The sequence below is a fragment of the Vitis vinifera genome, chromosome 3 (genome assembly GCF_030704535.1).
Source record: "Vitis vinifera cultivar Pinot Noir 40024 chromosome 3, ASM3070453v1".
NCBI classification, from domain to species: Eukaryota; Viridiplantae; Streptophyta; class Magnoliopsida; order Vitales; family Vitaceae; genus Vitis; species Vitis vinifera.
In genome coordinates this window covers 18,415,425-18,438,038 of record NC_081807.1, presented here as the reverse complement: position 1 = coordinate 18,438,038, position 22,614 = coordinate 18,415,425, and the positions used below count along the sequence as shown (strand labels likewise).

The window sequence follows — 22,614 nt, the reverse complement described above, 5'->3', positions numbered from 1 at the left end:
CATACTTGATTGCCTTGATGCTTATTTGATCATCTTTGATAAAAATGCATGTTATGTGTCATATTTTCAAACTAACCTTTGATGCCTTTTAATGGCGCTTAAGAAGCGGTTTAGGTACACACCTTAACTCTCCTTTATTATGATTTGATCTTGTTTGGCATGATAATTTTTAAAATCACCTTAGTCTACTTAGGTACCCTCAATTAATCAATTAATTGCCCTATTTCCCTCAACTAAGTCAGTAGAGACCTTTATATGGCTTAGAGGGGTTCTACCTCTTAGAGGTACCTTCCCAATAAGTAACCTAATCCCTGACCTAGACTCGGGTTTTTCAAAGACACGCTTTTCCAAAAATGATGGGGTCACTTTTTAGGGTTTTCTTTCTTGTTTTATTTTCCCTTTAAAACAAAAATAAAATAAGTGGTGACTCCGATTTTTCCAAAATTAATTTTTCACCAAATAAAAGCGAGACTTGTCGATTGAATGGGGACGCACGTGAAAACATGCGGGTCCACAGGCCCCAACACTTATGATGCGTATGATGATTAGTCCATGGGGAGGATGAAATTTGAGAAGGCCCTAGATGGTTCTTAAGTAAGAAAAGCAGAGAGAGCACTAGCACAGGCCCGGGGACAGGGACATGCACATCCCGGAGTTGAGTAGAAGGCAGAGATTCGAGAGATGGAGGGTGGAGTAGACCCTCAAAGTGGTTATTAGCAGAGAGAGTCCGAGCTTGACATTCCTCCACTCCAAACAAAGGGTGTTTAGTTTGAGGCTACTTTCTCCGAGTCGATGTTGTTTGAGTTGACTTTTATAGAGGGTTCATCATCTTAGCCGTCATACACTGAGCCTTCCTCTAGACCTGCATTCACTAAGCCTACTCATACTGATATACCACCTCCTCAGGCACCTCTCACTCCTAACCATGCTCCATGGATGGATTTATCTGCTCAAATCATCTCTCTTGGTACTGGCATGAAGGAGCTTACTGTGGTCAATGACACGTGTTTCTATTCCATAGAGGATTGTATGGATTAGTATCAGGTTGGCTTCACTTCACAGTTTGAGTATCTCCAGTAAAGGATTGAGTGTATTCAAGATCGCTTAGAGCATCAGCATGAGGAGATGATGCCTTATCTGCACTCTATGTTTCCACCTTCACCTCTTCAGCCTTGATTCATTAGAGACCCCCTTTCTTCCTTTTTGATGTTGCCAAAAGGGGGAGATATTTTAGGATCTAGGAGACTAGATATAGGAGACTCACACATGCATATCTTTTTTTTTAAATCATACATATTGGACATTGATACAGTTGACTTATGATATATGATATGCCTATATATTTGATGACTTACATTGTTTCTTGTTGCAATTTCTCTCTAATATGTCTTAATCATTTTTTTAAGTTCTTAAATATTGATTGTTGATCCATGATTGGTTTGAGGGGAAGATTCTTCTTCTCCTAGATAACCAAGGTTTGTCATCATAAAAAAATGGGAAATTGTTAGCCCAAGGGTTCTCTTAATCATATTTTGATGATAACAAATCATGGTTAAGTTACTAATTGGTTTGGATTATAAAGAATTTCAGGTGTTAGTTTGGAAATTCATCAAATGACCTAATAGATGCAAGATCAAGACTTTTAAAATACCTTTAATCATAGGAAATATATGTAAGATGAATGCATAGGTGCACTTAGGATTTACATATCATTTCATGCATCCTTGAAAAACTCGGTTTATGCTTTAAAGTTACATTTTCGTCAAAATCCGAGATCTATCAAATAAACCTTAGGCAAAACATTTCAATATTGGCATATAATTTTACCTAAAGACCTTGCCTAAGTGTTAGAAGCAAAAATACCAGAAAAATATAGGTTTTCGGGCCAAAAATAGTGAACCAGTCGAGGCACTGGCCAAACCAGCTCAACCGACTAGGGTATCGGTCGACTGGTTACCCCTTCCTAGTCAAGGTCTGGTCGAGAGATGCAAAAAAAAAAAAACACTCTCTCTTAATCGAGGGATTTACCTTCCTTGCCAAGGTCAGGTCGAGGGTAACAATCATTTGCCAAGCATTAAATGTTCAAACGGTTAGTGAACCAGTCGACCCCCTACTCAACCGATCAAGGTTGTTTTTTGGTTTTTTGGCTTCCGATGTTAGAAACCTATAAATAGAGAGCTCCACTTCATTTATAAACAAGAGAACACCTGCATTTATTTGTTTACCTACTTGTTCTTGCCTTAAAAGGTCTCATTCTTTTCTTGGTGCATTAAATCTCCATTTGCATATTCTTTAGTGCACCTTTGTGATTCATCATAGTCTTGAGTTGTATTTGAGCCATTGTTGAGCTAGATTGAGAGACTTAAACTTATTATTTGAGTGATAAAGCCTTCAAGTGAGTTGAGATTTGAAGAAATTGTGTAAGAGCTCATTGGAGCCGAAATCTAAGTGTAAAGATGATTAGAAACTTGGTTGAAGCTTCAAATTAGGGGAACTCTCACTTGATTAGGAGCTTAAGGAGAGTGGAAGTAGACAAGAAAGTGTCGAACCACTATAAAATATGAGTTTGATTTCTCTAACCTTATCTCTTTATATTTGCTCCTTTTATGCTTAAATTTGTTGAGTTTAAAAAGATTTTTTAAATCCCAATTCACCACCACCCCCTCCCCCCTCTCTTGGGTGTTTTCTCTTTTAAGATTAACCTTTATTTTCTCACATACAAATTAGATTATATCAGGATTCATATTTTTGATTTGATTATTATTTATGTCACTTTTGAACTATCCTCTTTGCTAAATTACTTGGGCTTTAACACCAAATGAATACGACCCATCAACACAAATTGTCACCCCTACTTTCAAAGCTTATGAAATGTGTAATTGTTTACCGTTAAAGGCTAGACATGCATCTTATTAAATATTTGGGGTTAGGACTAGAGTAGTCTAAGGATAAAAAATTTCAGCCAAACCCAAAGGCACACTTAGACCAAGCTAAAGATGACTCAAAGCTCAATTATATATATATATATAAAACAATTTTGTGCCAAGTTGATTTATTAATGAATTAAAAATAAATATTTGTTAATAAAAATCTAATTTAATTGTTAAAAACAATTGTGGCAAATTAATTTTATTAATTTAATTATAAAAAATTTGCCTTCTAGTGCCGACATTTGAACCCAGATTCCAATCCAATAAGAATTGCTAGAATGCTACACTGGATTTTGCGGGAAAATATTACAACATTTATTATGTTAACTCTAATGTCTTCAAGTATATGTTGACCACCTTGAACCCACTAAACGACATCCAACACAACGAGAATAAATAAAGAATAATTTCTAAGCTAATCCATATCATAGGTTATAAGGGCCTCAAACTTTTTGATTTAAAGTTTTGGGAAAAAGAAAACCAAATTTTTTAAATCAATATTATCTTCATCTATTTAAAAATAATTTAAAATACATATATTTTTTAATGCAGTCATCTAATTATTTCCTAAAATACCCTATTTTACTTGTTATGTCATCAACATCAATTAACAAGTAGACTTCTCCACACAAATATTTCATTTCTTTTTAAATTTATTATTATTATTATTATTATTTGGGATTTTTCCCTCAATAAATAAATACCTCTTAGGAAAAGTTGAGACTTATTTTTTTCTCCATCAATAAATATCTCATTGCAAAAGTGAGGTAGTTTGAAAAGTGTGAATATTAAAAGTAGTGGAAAAAAATCCCAAACCACAAAATATTAAAATAATAATAATAATAGATCTAAAATGAAGGAAAACATTTACGTTGAGAAATCTATTTATCAATTGATGTTGATGACATGATAAGTAAAAGAGGAATTTTAGGGAATAATTAGATGAATCATTAAAAATTATATTTATTTCAAATTATTTTTGAATAGATGAAGATAATTTATATTAGTGGGTCGAAACTTACTTTTCCCCAAAGTTAAAAGTTTTTATTTTCAATTCATTCAAATGAGTTGGGACTACGTTTGGTTTATAGGATACCTATATTGGTATATTATGTTGTGGTTATATTTTTAACTTGAAAAAAATTAAAAATAAAATAGAGAATATATTTTATTTTAATGTTTTATATTTATTTAAAATAAAATGTATATTATATTTTAATATTTGATATTAAAAAGCTAAATTTCTTTTGTATTATTTGAAAAATGTTAAATTTAGTAAGAATTTTTTATTTATTTGCTATCAATATTCATTATTATTAATATTTTTAAATAAAAATATTACATCATTAATATATAATATGTTAAGTAATACAAATATTGGTATTATTTTAAAATATATTAAACATATTTTTTAATTCATCTTTTTTAACTATAAATTTTAAATTCTTTAAATCAAAATTTGTGTCTTGTAAAATAAGTAAATAAACAAATGAAAAAGAAATGATGAAAAGAATTAATTTAAAATATATGAGATATTTATATCTCCTATCTAAATTTAGAACCAAAGTGTCTTCTCTATAAATAAAAAAATATATATGAAAGGAAGTTAGATAATATATCTTCGTACTTATTCTATTTTATATTTAGTTAAATATAAAATATGATAAGTGATGTAAATACGAGATAAAATAAACTATCATATTTTATATTATATCATATCAACTAAACATGATATAATATTAGGACGGTTAAAATAAGAATATTTTCTTGAATTTCAAAGTTTTAATTAATTGATATAAATAAATTTATTAGAAAAAAAAAACATATTTTCTCCTCCATTCAAAGGGTAAGAAAAGTATATGTTGATTGGTAATATGGTTTTCACTTCATCATAATAAATAACATTTTTTTGTGCTAATTTGATCATTTTAATTTATGAAATCAAAATAAAATATTTAATGCCTAAATTCTAACATTATCAAAACAGTTCATTTCTTAATTAGAAAAGTAAAAGAATTAGATGCAATTGATGTAAAAAAAAAACACATTTTCCTCGTACTTGGAAGCGTTTCACTTAGAAGGTGTTCAACTGTGTTTTTATTTAAAATATTCTTACAAAATTTTATTTTCTTTAAAAATGTCTTTAGGAAACTGACTTATTAGATGTTTATTTAGAAAACATTATAAATATTTTTTTAATTATATAAATGATTTTAAAAATTTTTAAAAGTGTTTCCTAAAATTTATCAAATATCTACTTTTTAAAAAAAAAAACCTTTTTTAAGCTGAAAACATTTTTCAAAATTACTGTAAAACAAATATTTTACTTTGTAGTTTTTAAAAGTGATTTAAGATGCAATTCATGTTTGAAAAAAAAAATGCTTTTCTAATGCTTAGGCGTCTCACCTATTTTTTAGATCTTGAAAAGTGATTTTTAAATCTTATCGAACACCTTTTATTATTTTTTATTTTATTTTATATGAAAAACATTTTTAAGTATTAAGCAAAGTAAAAAAACACGTGCTAAGATCACTGGAAAATGGGTCATGGATAGGGTAAAAATAAAATAAATAAATAAATAAAAACAAAACAAATTCTGGTTTGGGATTCTTTATTAATTGGGTGGGGAAGATGGATGGGCGGTGGTGGAACTTGCTTTGCTAGAAAGCTGAGCTGGGGGAAGAGGTAAAAGCATGTCTCCTGGTGTGATTTAAAAACAAATTTTTATTTTTAAAACTAAAAGATTATTTTTTTAAATTTACTGGTCTATTTGATCAATGATTTAAAAATAGTTTTTTCTAGTATTATTTGACCATCATTTTTTGCAAATAATTTTTAAAAATAAAATGAAATAAAAAATAATTTAAAAATAAATAAATAAAAATTATTTTCACCTGTTTTTAAAAAATGAGAGGAAAAACATGAACCATGATCATGTTTTTGAATTTTTTTTAAAAAATTGTTTTTAATTTAAAGAATAAAAAACAATGTTAATTTTAAATAGAAATAAAAATTAAATACGAATTAATAATATTAAATATTAAATTATTTGTTTTTGTAATATTTTATTTTTATTAAATATTAAAATTAAAAAGTAAGACAAAATTAATATGTTATTTTTTTAATTAAAAAAATTAAATATCTTAATTTTTTTATTTAATAAAAATTTTAATAAATCATAAAAAAATTAAAAAAAATAATTTAAAGTCTGAAAAGTTAATTACTTTTAATAAAAACCTTAATAAAAAAAAGGCTGATATTCAACGCCCAAAAATATCAACATTTCTTTCACATTTACTTAGAATTTCTTTTTATTTCTTAAAGTGTATGATACAATACTTAAGAAGCAATAGGACCGTTGAAATGAGGTGTGATAAATTATTTTTTTATTAAAAAATATATATTTGATCAATTAATTATTTATTAAATAAATAAATAAAAGAAAGTCATGTCCCCTCTTTTTCACTTTCTTAAAGAAGTAATATTAAATTAATTTTTATTTTTTAAATATTGGCATTGGATTTTTCAAAGGGGAAATAATAGAAAATTGTTAATAATTAAAATTTATATTTAAAGTAATAAAATAATGAATTAAAAAAACATATAAATTAATTAATTAATGAATAAATTGACTGTCGCTGACAACTTTCAATCGCTTTCCAAAGTCGAGAAGAAATAGAAGTCTCCATACTGGAGTGGTAGCATTCTCCATCGGAGCCGGTCGCGGAGACGAGGATGGTGACTTTCTCTGGAAATTCACATTCGTCCAAGCTCGACTCTCTCAAGCAAATAGATGCCAGCTCGCTCTCCCAATCCGATCTCTACCAACTCTCCCTCTCCTCTTTCCACCCCTCCCTCCTCCAGAACGACGCCGTCGTGGTCCCCAAGATCGACCGCACCCTCTTCAATGAGAGCGCCGGAAGCCGACGCCAGACCTACTCCCGCATCTGCCTTGCTCCCCGCAAGCCCCGGTCCCGACGCCGCCTCGCCGGGCTCCTCCCGGCGCCGAAGCCCCCTCCCTCCGCAGCCCACTGCGACCCGGAGCAGTCTGAGAATAAGCTGATCATCCATTACCTGAAATCTTTGATCGGAGGGGAAGAGAATCCGAGTTCTCATGATTTGGCCCTGGTGGTTTCGGAGGAAAGGAACCATGGATCGCAATCTGAATTGGCCATGGTGGTTGCCGGAGGTGGCAGTGAATTGGGGGAAATTGTGGAGAAGGGGAAGAGAGGGAGGAAGAAGAGGATTGTGGCCGCCGGTGAGGGAGGCGGCCAGAGGCCTCTGCAGATTGTGAATAGGAACGGCGAGGTTGTTGATCTCGAGGCTTTGGCGAGCGCAGAAGATCCGTATGGCGACGAATTGAAGAGGAGGACAGTTGGTTTGGATAGGGAGGAGGAGATTTTGGGGGTTTTGAGGGGTTTGGATGGGCAGTGGTGTAGCAGGAGAAAGAAGAGGAAGATTGTGGACGCCAGTGGATTCGGGGACGCGCTACCGATAGGTTGGAAGCTGTTGTTGGGGCTGAAGAGGAGAGAGGGCCGTGTTTCGGTTTACTGCCGCAGATACATAAGGTATTGTGTATTTTCGATTTTGCATCAGCCCATCCTTCAATTTTCTGAGCTATAACATATAAATTTTACTTACCTGATTTGCCTAATCTTGTCTTAAATTACAGTCTTGTGATTGATTTTCATGTTAATTCATTTCAGAAATTGTTTTGAATGTTGATGAAAATTGAACAAATAGAATATATGGATATAGTGTATGTTGTAGGAGAGGAGATGATGAATTCGAGCAAATGCTGACTGGTTCAAATTATTTTACTGGATCTTATATAGCATGTTGTTGTTCCACCTGGAGATGAACATTTATTTTGCACGAGATTGAATGGCATTGCTGTTGAGCTGTGAATTAGTTTTTGAAATTTGGAACTTGGATTAATCCTTAGTAGTTATGATCGACTAACTGATTGTTTTGCATTTTTCTTTTTTGTTTTAATGGTTGTCTTTTGGGGTTTAATCCCTTTTTTTTTTTTCCAGATGAATAAAATTGTTTATTATACAACTTGATAATTGTGTCCATGCACAACTTCTTTTTTACTCCTAAAGCTTTGCAAATTTGCTTGAAGATTCACAAATTGAAGAGCATCTAATGTGGGAAAAAGTGGGATTTTGGGGTCTAGGATATTAGGATTCTGATGGTATTTATTTCCTCGTAATAAGAAGTTGAAATCGATCTCTCTTGTTTGTTGAGTTATGAATTGCTTTTTGACATTTGGAACTCGGATTAATCATTATTAGTTGTGATTGACTAACTGATTGTTTTGCAATTTTTTATTTTTATTTTTGGTTTAATAGTTATTTTTATTTTTGGTTTAATAGTTATTTTTATTTTTGGTTTAATAGTTATCTTTTGGGGTTTGGATTTTTATGCATCCCAAAGAATAAAATTGTTTCCTATACAACTTGATAATTGTGTCCATGTGCAACTTTATTTATTTATTTATTCCTAATGCTTTTCAAATTTGCTTGAAAACTCAAAAATTGAAGACGGTCTCATGTGAGAAAAATTGGGATTTTGGAGTCTAGGATATTAGCATTCCAATGGCATTTATTACTCATAATAAGAAGTTGAAATCGATCTCTCTTTACATATAATAACTATTAACAAGCTATGTTTTTAATCTTTTTACATGTCACTATATCAGACATTTCATCAACTGATGATATGAAAATTCACTACCATTTGTCAAGTCTAGAAATTGAAAATGCTTTTCTTTTTCCTGTTATGTAAAAAAATTTTAACCTTAAGAGTTAGTCAGCTACATATGATGGCATGGACAGAGGTGCTCTAAGTCTATTCTTTTCTCTTAAAAGGCAAATAGTACTAAAGTATAGATTGAAGGATACAAAGAAGGTGCTCACAACCTAAGTACAAAGGAGGTTCAGAAGCTACATCCAAACAAAGAGAAAGATAGCAACATATGTTTCTGTCAACCTGAGGATCCTATGATATCAACTGAACACAAAAGGAAAAAAATCTCCTCCAGCAATAGACTCTGTTGCTCACACCTATGGATCAAGGCTTCCTTCTAAAATGGCCCTCTTTGTAAGGCCAATAATTTGAGAGAGCATCTTGAATCTTAACCCGTTTCATAGAAGAGCATGTATTTATACAAGTAAATGTTGTTTGTGTAAAAGGAATGAGAAGGCTGCCCAACAACTTGTTGATTGACTGCCTGTGGCTTAGGTCCTTGTTTGATGATATTTTTTCTTGTTCAGAGTCAGCTGGATCACATTAGAAATGATAACAATCTAACTGGACATGCAATGGCAGTTTTGCTACAGGTGACTGGAAAATTGGTTTCCTTTTAGCACCTTGGATATGAAGGACCCCTTGTGTCAGTCCAAACTCAGTAAATGCAATCATTGCTTCTTTTTTTATGGCCAGCCTGAAAAGGTCTGGATGCTGCTTCTTCAGCAAGTTGCCACTACATCAAACATCTTACCAAAAATTCATCATCCAACTTGTGAGATCCTGCATTGCCTGGGAGAGATTTTTGGGATTCATAAAAGATGATTCCTTTTAATTTGTAGATGCATTTTGGTTTTGTGTAGATTGGTTGGTCCAAAATGAAAAATGTATAGATAGGACCTCAGCTTGTAACAGATGGTATGTAAGCTAATTCCTAGCTGGAAGTATGTGAATCTTTGAAGTCATGGAACAATGGGGACCTTGTGCTTGTAGGTAAAGTGAATGAAAGCTATAACATCATCTGGAAGGGAGAAGTTCCTAACACTCATAAGAGATAACTCCTTTAAAGTGTGTTGACATGTTTTTTAGTGTGAGAGCTAGTGGGTCTAAAGCCCACAATATCTACACAACAGTAGTTAGGACATGGCTAGTAACAAATTTGATATTTTCTTTCTTGTGTTTTTTAAGATATAATATATATTTCTAACTATGAGTGGAAGCAATTGTCCATAGGTGAGACCTTTGAAATTGGAACAGTTATGAGGGAAAGGGCTCCTGATTCACATATCAATCCTAACTATGACATTGAAGATGCTATCCTTTCCAAATCTCCAAACAATATCAGTGGTAGAGAATAAGGAAGAATACCTGAAGACAATCCATTTGAAGTAAATAGTAGCTGACTTCCATTCATCATGTTGATCTGAATGTACAGTTTATTATGTTATAGGCTTACTGGCAAGGAGAGAAAAATGTCCTCGCTTTTTTAAGACATCCTAAGTTGTTGAAAAATTCAGGATCGTCATCTCCAATCATCCACCATTATGAGATTTTTTATATATCATCATTATATGTCCATTTGTTCTGGACAAAATTTCAGCATTCCTCTCAATTTTCATTAGCTATTCCTTGATTAAATTAAGATAAAATGCAACTACTGGTTTTTCTGTGGAGATACTGCCCTAAAACTTAACAAATTAGTACTAATTGGTTTAAGTTTTATGTTGCATGGACGTATTGATGGAAACTTCATAAGGAAAGTGCATGTAGGAGGCTCATCAATTAAAGAAAAATACAAATTTATAATATGTAATTGTATTCTCCTCCCCTTCCACCTTTTATTTTGGTTACTAAAATAGCATGTGTGATGTGCATTGTTTTAAATAATTGCCATAAAAATATCCATAGTAATAATATTGGTCATATGATTGTATTCTTAAAATTTTTTGTTGGTTCATCACCAAAAAGAAAAAAAATTAAAATAAAATTAGAACTCTTAGGAAACAATGAAAGAACGAGAGTAAAAAACATATAAAGGTATAATTATTTAATTGTAAACATTGAAAGCAAAACAAGTCAAAAAAGGAAAGAATAATCACTTCTAAAAAAAGGAAGAAAATTTTAAAAAGGGGAGGATTTAAATATGTTAATAACATTGTTTTGTTATCATTAACAATATTATGATTAATTATTTTTATTATTGAGTTGTAAATTAGTTTTTGGAATTTGGTACTAATAGCATTCTTTGTTAATTATGATTTAGTTACTGGTACTTGGAATTTTACATTTTACTGTTGTCTTTCCTTTGCAACTTTTTTTCTAATCTTGTGGCACTGTTTATTAGAAATTTGTAAATTTGCTCGAGAAGTCAACAATTTGAGTGGGTCCTATGCTGGGAAAAAGTGGGATTTTGTTGGTCCTGGAAATTAGCAGTGTTAGGTATGTGCTACCTTGTCATAAGAGGTATGTGCTACCTTGTCATAAGAAGTTGAAATTGGCCTCTCAAGATATTTAATAGCCATAAAAAAATGTTCAGGTTTAACCTTTTGCATGTCAAATAAAGATTCTCCATGATTTTGAAAATTAAGAAATTGAAAATATGTGTTTTTTGCTTTATGTAGATATACTTAGGTTGCATAAATTTTTTTAATCTTAAGTTAGTGACAATGAAATCATTGTACTTGTAAAAAATTTATAGAGGATTACATCTTGGAAGGATTGCTCATCCTTCTATGTACTTAATATTTCATCACAATAAAATCATTTTTTCTTATCAAAAAAATCTGAAGTTAGTGACACATGCCATGAATGGGATGGCAATGCAAAGAAATATGTCATTTTCTCAATGGGCAAATAGTAGTAAAATATAATTGAAGGCTGCCAAGAAGACACGGTCCAATTGCATGGGAGGTATAAAAGCCACACAAAAGAAAGAAAGATAAAGGAAAATCTAGCAACATATGCATCTCTTGACCTGACAATCCCATTGTATCATCAGGTTACAAAAAGTAAATAATCTCCATAAAATACTCTATTTTGCATACACACGTGGTGATTGAAAGACAACCTCTTTGATCTTCTTGATTGGCGCCTCCACCCCCTCAAAAATCCCTTTTTCACTTCACAGATAAGGCGGTGTATCAGATCGTTTTCTATTCCTCTTTAGAAAACTACCACTTCCATGTTTCTGTAGAACTGTAATCATTCCTGGTATCATCCAGCTAACTCCAAAGTAGTTCAAACAAGGAAAAAAATTAATGAAGGACCTGAGTGATAGGGCAGTGAATCTGAGTGATTGACATTCTTATTTGTCATACTTCTGCAAGTCCCACTTGTATGAATATATTCTCTATTGATTCCCAGGTCCGTTTTTCAGGGAACCTAACATCCCTCTCTTCAAACTCTGCTGTAAAGTAAGATTTGATGGAAAAGTGACCATCTCTGGCAACGTCCAAACAATTTCATCCTCCTTTATTGTTCTAATTTCTGCATGCTGAATAAGATCTAAAATCAGAAGCACCAGGTTCAACTCCCAATCATTAGGTCTATTAGTCACTTTATTGTAAAGCCTTAAGCTTAATCTAGATGGGGCCTTGCATTAGACCCAGATGCCGATCCTTAAGAAGGTTGTTTTTTTCCTGGTGCCCACTAATTTGTACATTATTTTGTTTGTTTTTTTGGTTTTTTCAATGCTTTTTCCTGCATTTCAATCTCCTGTCATTTCTGGGCCTTACAAAATTTTCTTGTCAACTGGTGTTTTTGCAGCCCCAGTGGAGAGCAATTTGTATCCTGCAAGGAAGCTGCTGCATATTTGCAGTCTTATTTTGGACTTGCTGATACAAACCAACCAATGGGTCAAAGAGATGACAATATTCAGCAGGTCAACAGGATCTCTTCTGAGAGTGTAAGAAAAATTTGTCCTGCAGTTTTGTTTAGTTTAATTTTTTCACTTTAAATTTATGGGTTATGCAACAGCTTGCAGGTTCTACCCATAAGGATGACGACTTAGGAGAAGATATTATTCCCATTTCAGTTTTACCTAGTTCATCTATATCTTACGAATATGAGAAGGAAGTTGCCTTACTGGGGATCGAAAACCTGGCTGAGGTTGAAGTACGAGACCTTTTTGAATGTCACAAATGCAACATGACTTTTGATGAAAAGGATACATATTTGCAGCATCTATTATCGTCTCATCAGAGGACCACTAGGAGGTATAGACTTGGTACATCCGTTGGGGATGGTGTAATCGTCAAAGATGGAAAATATGAATGCCAGTTCTGCCATAAGATATTTCAGGAAAGGCGACGATATAATGGTCACGTAGGAATCCATGTGAGGAACTATGTCAGAAATTTTGAAGACATGCCTGGTCGCCCAAGTGTTCAAAAGACTGTTGAATCTCCATCTAGAGATGAGTTGCCTTCAAGGACCTCTAAAATGGATGCTTTGATTGAAATTGCCCAGAGTTCTATTTTTGAAACTTCTGCTGCAGCACCTAGTGATGAGCCCAATGGTGTTTGCACTTTTGGTAATCCAGATGTGATTTCTACTCCAGAAGTTCCTACTGCTGATTCTGAACATGAACAGAACTTAGGTTTTTGTCTTGGAGAACCAGAAATGGAAGATAGTATAACTAATAGAACTCTGGATGAAGAGTTGGATCAGCAAGAGGGTGACTGTGTGATGGCGGATGAAAACACAGAGAAGATCAATGGTGATAGTGATGCTGCATGTATCAAGATGGATTGTTGCTTGGATACCACAACTACCTTATCCACTAATGACAAAAATGGTTGTTCTTCTGAAAGTTTTGATGGAAAATATGGTGTTTCATTCTCCAATAATGAGGTGGAAAAGTCCGGCTTTGAGCAGAGAAGCCCTGAAACCCATTTACTTACTCCATCATCTAATCAGACAGTTTTCGATGTTGAAAATAATATGAATGATATCTCAGAGCAATCCAAACCTGGTGGAGTGGAAGAATATGAGAATAGTGGGTTGACACGTGGTTATGGAAGCAGTGATATTGGACGAGATAATGATGTTGCAACAATGACTATGAGCCAGACTCCAGAAGATAATGTATACCAGAATAGGGTTTCTGATTCCTCAATGCCCCTGGTGCACCCATTGCATTCTTTTCCCACATATAATGCAATCTCAGATAAGGTACTGTGGCATGACCCTAGTAATTGATATATCTTATGTGTGCAATAATTGATAAAATCCTGAGAATATTCTAATACTTAATGAAATGATGATGACCCCTCAGCATTTCTCTGATAGTTCTGCTCAGTACTTGCTGCTTCCCTAGACTACCTTAGACTTGATGTACAGTTAACATCAATGTTCTCCTGCATGAACAGGACTAAATGCATTTAGCATGACACTCCTTTTGAGCAGTCTGCAAAAACATGCTACTTGAATCAAATTTCTGAGAGAAAAGGGTGAAAGTTTTTAGATTGTGAATAACCATCTGGGATGTAGTTTATTTATACTTTTGATATTCTCTATGCCTACACACTTTTTTTTTTCAGAGGATTTCCAATATGGGAATTGCTAGGAACAATTTTTTTCTTCTCTAACCCAAACTTTTTTCCCACCTAAGTCATGCATGGTACAAAGTTTATGATGCAGAACTCTTTTAGTTGATCCTATTGGTTTGGTTCGTTCAAAATAAACAGAAATAACCATCTGGGATGTAGTTTATTTATACTTATGATATTCTCTATGCGTGCACACTTTTTTTTTCAGGGGATTTCCAATATGGGAATTGCTAGGAATGATTTTTCCCTTCTCTTACCCAAACTTTGTGCCCTCCTAAGTCATGCGCGGTACAAAGTTCATAATGCAAAACTCTTTTAGTTGATCCTATTGGTTCAGTTTGTTCAAAATAAACATCTTCAAAATTTGAGAATCTCAACGAGTCATTATCTTTTATTTGTTTGTTTAGCCCATCCATATTACAATAAAAATGAGGCTTCGATGTTTTTTTTTTTCTTTTCCATTTAGTAAATCCGTTTTTTTTTTTAGGTAAAAGCAATTGTATTAGAAGCACCTAAAAAGCGCCTAAAAGTATACATGATGAATACAAGGCCAGAAAAGGGAGGGATGCACAAAAAACAACTCATCCACCCATGATATAATACTAATGATATTTTAATTATTATATTTGATCTAGATGAGAATATACAAATATATCTTGAATATCTAGAGTTGTAGAAGTGAAGTCATTCAATGAGCATCTTGTATTTCATAAAAATTAGGTGCTATATAATCCTTTATGTAAATTGCTCAGGTGCTGTCACGTTACAGTGAGACCTTAGTTTGTAGCTTCCTTTGTTCAATGACAGGGAGAAGATGAATTTTGTTGTGTAGACCAGAAGCTTCAGAACACAACCGGGTTTGAGGAGCTGAAGCTGGATGAAATAGAATCACTGAAATTTGGTTTTGTGACCGAGCAAGGACCGCTCTCTCTTCCAGAGGTTCACATGGGTCTGGAGAATGGAGCAACAATGGAAGATGGGTTTGATTCCTCCATTGGTTTTGAACCCGAAGAAGTCATGTTAAGCATGACTGGCAGACATCAGCTTACAACTGCATGCGTCTGGTGCAGAGTAGAGTTCAGCCATGAGGCTGTTGAATCTGAAATGCAATCAGACTCTGTCGGTTTTATGTGTCCAACCTGCAAGTCCAAAATCTCTGGCCAACTCAATGTACTGGACAGTGGTTTGTCCATGAATCCTCACCATCTCTAAGCACAGGTCACCTTCCTGTTTTGCATTTGAGGTTACCAAGTACAGGCATTTAAGGGTGCATTTGCATAAATGGGGCGAGTTATAAACCCCAAAAATCATCTGTTATGAATCAGGAACATGCTAATCAGATGTTTTAATCATAAACCAACATCCTGCTTTGTTAGAATTCATTGGGGATTTCACTTTGTTTCACAAGTTCCACCTGTGATGAATGGCCTTGAGAATATCTGGTAGCTTGGAGTAGATTGAGGTATGATTTGATGAACAATTTTGTAGTGATTTATTGTAAGACCCTGTTTGGTTGACGGAATACAGGAAATGGAATGAAAAACCTTGGGATATAAGTTCCAGGTTGGGAACCTCGGTGGGAAATGGTTATTTGTTTAGTCTGTATAGAAATTAAGGGCTTGTTTGGAATTACGGTTGATTTGTGTGTTTAGCAGTTGGAAGAAGTTGAAGTAATTACCATTGTATTATGGTTGAATTTCTCGTTTATGAACTGCAATTTATAATGTTTTTAATAAAGGTAATTTTACTTATTATTTTTTTTTTTTCAACATAAAAATATTTCCACTTTAAAATATGGACAAATCATGTGAGAAAATATAGGGTTGATGATTGAGAGATTTATACAAGCCCAAAGTTGTATTTAACGGTTACTTCTCTCAATGCTTCTTATTTTTGTTACGTCTACAGCACTTTATTGGCACGAAGGTTAGGCCATAAGAGAAAGGAATTCATCATTCAACAAAAGTTCTAACTTTTATAATTTTTTTTGTAATTAAAATACAATGTTTTCTTGATTCATTGCATGATAATTTTATGTGGACTAATTTTATACATGTATAGTTGATAACATAGTTTTAAAAGGCGTCTAGGCTCAAGACGTGATCACTTCCTAGCTATAACGCTTTGCCTACCAAGACATGCGTCTTGTTGAAGAGGCGTATCTTGTCTATTTTACTTTTTATTTTTAATCACTTTTATTCTTGAAATTTCTAATTACTTATTAAAATTTATATATATATTTTGTTGAATGTTTTTTTTAAATATTTGAAATCTTAAATTTTTTATTGATAAGATTGGATTTTGGATCATGTTTTATAAAATTAATATGCATATTAGGTCAAGTTTAACTTCAGGCACGCACTTTGTGTTGCACCCTACCCATAAGCTATAGGATGTTTTTGCACCTTAGGTGTGCCTTGTGCCTTTTAAAACTATAGTTAGTAAATGATTTTCATTGTATTATTTGATCATATACCCATTATTATAAATATTACATAAACTTGAATTTATAACTCTTGACATTTTGGGTCTAAATTATTTGTCCTAAATTCAGACCATCTATTATGGGAGCTTAATGTCAAATTCATTTTATTGTGATGAAGCTTGAATCAATAATTAAAGAAGGAAATATGACATCCTTGTAGGATGATTTAAAAGGAGTATGGCTTCTAGCAAAAAGGCTACAAATAACTTGCGAAAGCTTGTAGAAAAGTTAACATCTTCACAAGAATGGCTTGTTTCTTCATGTGAAGAGTAGCTATAAAGAACACGAAAGGGGGACTTCATCTTTTCAAGGGAAGACCCCACTCAACATCACAAAACTCTGAATCCCCAAAAACAGCAGAAAATTTATCTCTGTATACAAAAAGGGGTGAAATTAATCTTTCATTTTTTATGAAGATTTTGAGCATCTCTAGCAATAATAAAAAAAATATGCTTCTAGTGGTCATTGTTTTCCCAAAGGGGAAACAACAACTTATCACCAAGAGTGGAAAATGATAAAGAAAGAAAGATTTATAAAATAAACATGTCAAAGATACTAATAATGATTATTAAAGGTGTGACATGCAAGGGCATTCTGTGGACACTTATCCTTTGCTCAAGCATTTCGTTAATCTTTACCACACTCTATTAAGATATGAGGTTGATCTAGATTATCTAGATTTTACTGATAAAGATAATTGTTAACATAATTCTTATAGATTATTCCACTTTGAAAACTCTAATAGTGGAATTAACTAATTGATTGGTGATGAAACATTTATTCATAGACTATTATATGAATACTTAGTTTATATGTATATATACACATATATATTATTGAGCATCTCTAGTAATAATAAAAAATACGCTTCTAGTGGTCATTGTTTTCCTAAACAGGAAACAACAACTTATCACCAAGAGTGGAAAATGATAAAGAAAGAAAGATTTATAAAATAAATATGTCAAAGATACTAAAAATGATTGTTAAAGGTGTGACATGCAAGGGCACTGGGTAGGCACCTATCCTTTGCTCAAGCATTTCGTTGATCTTTACCACACTCTATTAAGATATGAGGCCGATCTAGATTATCTAGATTTTACTGATAAAGATAACTGTTTACATAACTCCTATAGATTATTCCACTATTTTTTGAAAATTCTAATAGTGGAATTAACTAATTGATTGGTGATGGAATATTTATTCATAGATTATTATATGAATACTTATTTTCTAATGTTATGTTATTTTATTTTCTAATGTTATATATATTATTGCTTATTCCAATATGTTTATCTAATCAATTATATGACATTTCTAACAATTGATGTTAATATCATATAAGTACTAAAAACATGATGCATATCATAAATGTTTTTATGATATATTTATATATTATGATATATACTTGAAAATCCTTGACCGATTTATAATTTGTGAAGCTAGTAATGCAAAATCTCATAGTTTGTACTAAATCAAGCTACAACAATCCTTGTATAGATTGAAGTAATTTGAATTCATGCAATACAATTGTCTTACTAAATATCTAATAAAAGAAGGTATGTGAATAACCTTGTGTCTATTCATTTCATTAAGAAATTGTAAATTAGATTTGTAATTATTTCAGTATATGTTGATAATTTAAATCTTATTGAAACTTTTGAAGATTTTGTAAAAATAACAACTTATTAAAAAAATAATAATAAGAGTTTGAGACGAAGGATCTTAGAAAAACAAAATCTTGTCTCAGCCTGTAGATCAAACATTTTCTAAATGAAGTTTTAGTATAACAATCAACATACTTTAAGCTTCCCAATGGTTGTATGATGAGTGAAAAAAGAACTCATTCCATTTTCATGATGTCTTACCAAATATACATGCCTAGACATTGAGATACATTTCTACACCAACCCAAAGACATGAAATGATATTAAACACATTGCACTATGTTTATGAAACAATTTATATGGCTTATTTTATTAAATGAAATCAAGGTTAGAATTGCTTGGTGTTGTTGGGAACCTTGGATTGCTTAATTCTTAAGCCTTGGATCAAAAGGGTGCATGCAATCTTATCCTAGGCTTCTCTAGATCTAAGCACAATGAAAACATGGTATTAAAAACTAAAATAGATATCAAAGTTCTAGAGATATAAACTCAAACCTATAATCTAGATGTTCCCATATCAAATCCCATCCAATAAAGATGTCAAAACTATGGTTGTCGCTATAGATCTTATTTACCCAAGAGTCTTTGACCCCATTTCTCCCTTCATGGTTTTGAACACAAGAGAAGGGTGGACTTCTCTCTCTCTTATGAGGGTGGTTAGGGTTCCTCTTTGAAAGCTAAAAAATCTGAGCAAGAAGATTGAAGCCATAACTCATAAGGGGGTTTATATAGGCTTCCCTGAGGGCTTAAGTGACTTAAGCCCAAATTGGGCTTAGGTCACCTAATCTAGCCCACTTAGGTGCTAAATAATTAATTATCCCTAATGGGCTTCAATTTATTAATTAGCTCAATCTAAAAAAGCCATTCATAAGATATATTGCAACCTTGCATTTTTACAAAATGCACACATCAATTTATACCCAAAATACCCTTAAAGAATGTGCCACAATGAATTAGGAGTTTAAGCAAGGACCACTAGGACCCATAGGAAAATATTGACTCCCTTATAATTTAATTTTGAAGTTGACTCAACACTCTATTAAAGAGAGTCAATTACACTCTAATATCCTATAAAATTACAACGAGCTAAACCTTAAGTTCGTGTGACCTACCTTTCATTACATGCAAAATCCTCATGAACTGGTGTTCATAATCTAATGAGGTAGTGTTATTAACTTATCAAGATTACCTCTCCAATCATTGAGTTACAAATCATTTTATTATATGATCAATTAGCATAATCTAACTCTAAGAAACATATGTCAAATTCCATTAAAGGATTGCTATGACCATAGGTTTTATGATCACATGTCTTCTGGATCATCTAAGGGGGACACACTGTCTCAATCCCATGAGATACCATGGTACCTTTATTGAGAATTCTTATTACCACTAGCCTTCATCAATAGTGACCCAATCTATAAGGATATATTACAATATTATGATCTCATTCATAAGTCAAAGTCTCTTATTGATTTTGACATAGACTCAATATCCTCTCAAGGTTAAGAGTTCATACAACATAGTAGCTTAGTGAGCTATGACAACTTGATAACATTACATCATGATTTATCGTAGGTCATGTCTAATGTGTAACCATACATACTAGTATACTTATCATGAGGATCCCATTTAACGATGAAGACAAGTTATCCCTCCAATTAATAGGAAGTGACACTATAGTTTCTGGTAGATTGCCCAAATCCAAAAATCAATTGTGAATAGTTTATCTTGCAAGAAACCCATGACTTGTATATTTTGTGTAACTCCTAATGCACCTAAATCATATATAATGCAAGTCATGGTATTGGTTAAATGATCAAATTAATGGCAATGCATAAAAAGGGTAGCAAATGATAGTAAAGTCTAACTTTGTTACATCATGTCTTACTTTTAGGGACTCAATCCCAACACTTGGGTATACGGATATAGGATACTATTCAACCCCTTTTCAATAAGACCATTTGGAGACATGGAGTGATATTAAACACATATTACACAATATTCATGGAACAACTTACATGTCATATTTTATTCAACTAAATCAAAGTTATAATTGTTTGGATATGTGAATAAATGATACTATTCATACTCCCATAAAACTTGGTCACAAACTTGGTATGTGTTTACTTATCATGGTACTATTATTTCATGAAGGTTCATTAAGCAAGCAATTAGTACTACATCTTCAAATCATTCAAAATGCTTGCAATTTATGAAACAAATCATGAATATATATGACTAAGATTTATGATTTAATATATTCAGAAATCGTGTGGACTATCCTTGATAAAAGACAACCTAACAATATTATATGAAGATAATATTGCATACATTGTACAAATAAAAAATCTTAATATTAAAGGTGATCAAATCAAATACATTTCACTAAAATTCTTTAACACACACGAACTTCCAAATAGTTATGAAATCGATGTTCAAAAAATAAAATTAAGTGATAATCTAATAAATTAATTCACAAAACCCTTGCCTATGACAACATTTAAAAAGTTCTTACATAATATTGGAATGCAAAGATTCTAAGAATTGAAAACTAAAGTACTCAAGAAAGTATAATCATGTTTATAAGAGGAGAAAAACCTAATAAGACTATCAATGCATTGCACTTTTGTACTTTGTTTTCCTTTCATCCAAGTTCTATGCTACTAGGTTTTACTAGTAAAGTTTTTAATGATACAATTGTAGCAAAAATATTGAATTTTTTTCCCTAGGGTTGTTTTCCATAAGGTTTTTCCAATAAGGTTTTAATCAAACATTATCTAACAATGATTGAGGGGAGGCTTACAATTGTGTGCAAAACTTATGGATGCCACTTTGTGTTAAAACCTTCATGTATCAATATATGCCTATAAATGGTGCTTAAGTAACCTAAAATAGATAACTTTAGAGTCTACTTTCTTTGAATTTATTTCTCTTAGTTCTTTTTATTTATTAATTTATATATCCGATTAAGTTATTATACGTAGGGAAAATTATTGGATATGATGTGTTAGAGATGATAATCACCCTAAAGGGTCCACTGTGATAATTCTTGTGTAATATAAGACAAAAGATGAAAAAATTCTTAAAGGCTATTTAACTAAATAATAGACTAAAATTTATAAAATATCCTTCAACTAAAAACGAGTGAAATATTTTCAGGGCATTTAAAGCGCATGAAATTTTTCGAGGGCATTTAAGTGCATGAATATGTTTGTTTAATTGTTATAATTGCTTGGATGAAGAAAAGGGCAAGTGGGCATGTGGTCCTCACTTTAGTTATAATCAATAAACACTTAATTTTTAAATCAAAATTTTGGTTTTTGAACACACATTTCTATTCTTACTATAATTTTTTTTAAAATACAAGTTCCATAATTATCTAATAAGAATGATGATTTTTCATAATTTTTTTTAATTTTACTTTTTATTTAAATCATGTTTTTATACAGAGTTTGAGGAAAACAAAATATATAATTTTTCATTTGGGCCATCAAAAAGATTAGAAAAGGATACAAAATGTTTAATTGTCTTTAGTTTTTAATAATAAAATAATTTTAAAAAATTGTAGAATTTTTATATTTTTTTTCCTTTCTTTTTTTTTTTTTCCTTTTGCATATGTTCTTTTTTCTTAATTTTTATATATTTTTCTTTCTTTTCATTCATTGAGTGTACATATTAATACATTGATATGATATGCTAGATGTCAATGAGCTATAAAAAAGTGTCATTTTTATTTTATTTTATTTATAAAAATTAATGATTAAACAATTTCAATGCATTGAGTGAATGATGTTAATATATTGGTATGATATATTAATACCAATGCCAATAGGGTTTACATAGATAATTCTAAAATTATTAATTTTGTCATAAAATATAGGTATGATATATTACACTTAAAATATAAATATATTAACATTACGATATACCTTATTTTAGAACCTTTTGAAATTTTCATTTACTATACTATCAAGCCAACATTTGTGAGTTGTTGAGTTAATGAGTGCTTATAAAAAATAATTGCTCATTTAAGATGACAAAGTTCTTACTTACTCATGAGTAGTTGTTAAAGTATATTATTGCTTTCATTTTTGACGGAGTAACTTTAGAGTTTGGTTTTTATTTAAGAGAAATTGAAAATTAAATTTCAATTTATATTAAGTTCTCTATAAAAATCTCTAATTCTTGAAAAAAAAACATGAGAAAATATATTTCAAATAATTTAATATCTT

General features: G+C 31.7%; 1 protein-coding gene across 2 annotated transcripts; it reads left to right on the top strand.

Annotated features, from left to right (window-relative positions):
- The first annotated feature begins 6,564 nt into the window (after positions 1–6,564).
- Positions 6,565–15,984, top strand: LOC100260704 (hypothetical protein). 2 transcript variants are annotated; one of them, XM_002264911.5, is made up of 4 exons: positions 6,565–7,498; positions 12,447–12,585; positions 12,657–13,853; positions 15,038–15,984. In XM_002264911.5, exons 1-4 carry the CDS (start codon positions 6,666–6,668, stop codon positions 15,440–15,442), a joined length of 2,574 nt encoding a protein of 857 aa, XP_002264947.3. In that variant the 5' UTR covers positions 6,565–6,665; the 3' UTR covers positions 15,443–15,984. The 2 variants fall into 2 exon arrangements, with proteins under 2 accessions (XP_002264947.3, XP_010648166.1); XM_010649864.3 differs by having other exon boundaries at positions 6,578–7,498; positions 12,447–12,561.
- Positions 15,985–22,614: the final 6,630 nt, after the last annotated feature.

Bases quoted from the DNA above. Each gene is read 5' to 3' on its own strand.
- LOC100260704 (XM_002264911.5), top strand. From the start codon at position 6,666: ATGGTGACTTTCTCTGGAAATTCACATTCGTCCAAGCTCGACTCTCTC. The intron at 7,499-12,446 runs GTATTGTGTATT...GTGTTTTTGCAG, and splicing joins TACTGCCGCAGATACATAAG to CCCCAGTGGAGAGCAATTTG. The intron at 12,586-12,656 runs GTAAGAAAAATT...GTTATGCAACAG, and splicing joins ACAGGATCTCTTCTGAGAGT to CTTGCAGGTTCTACCCATAA.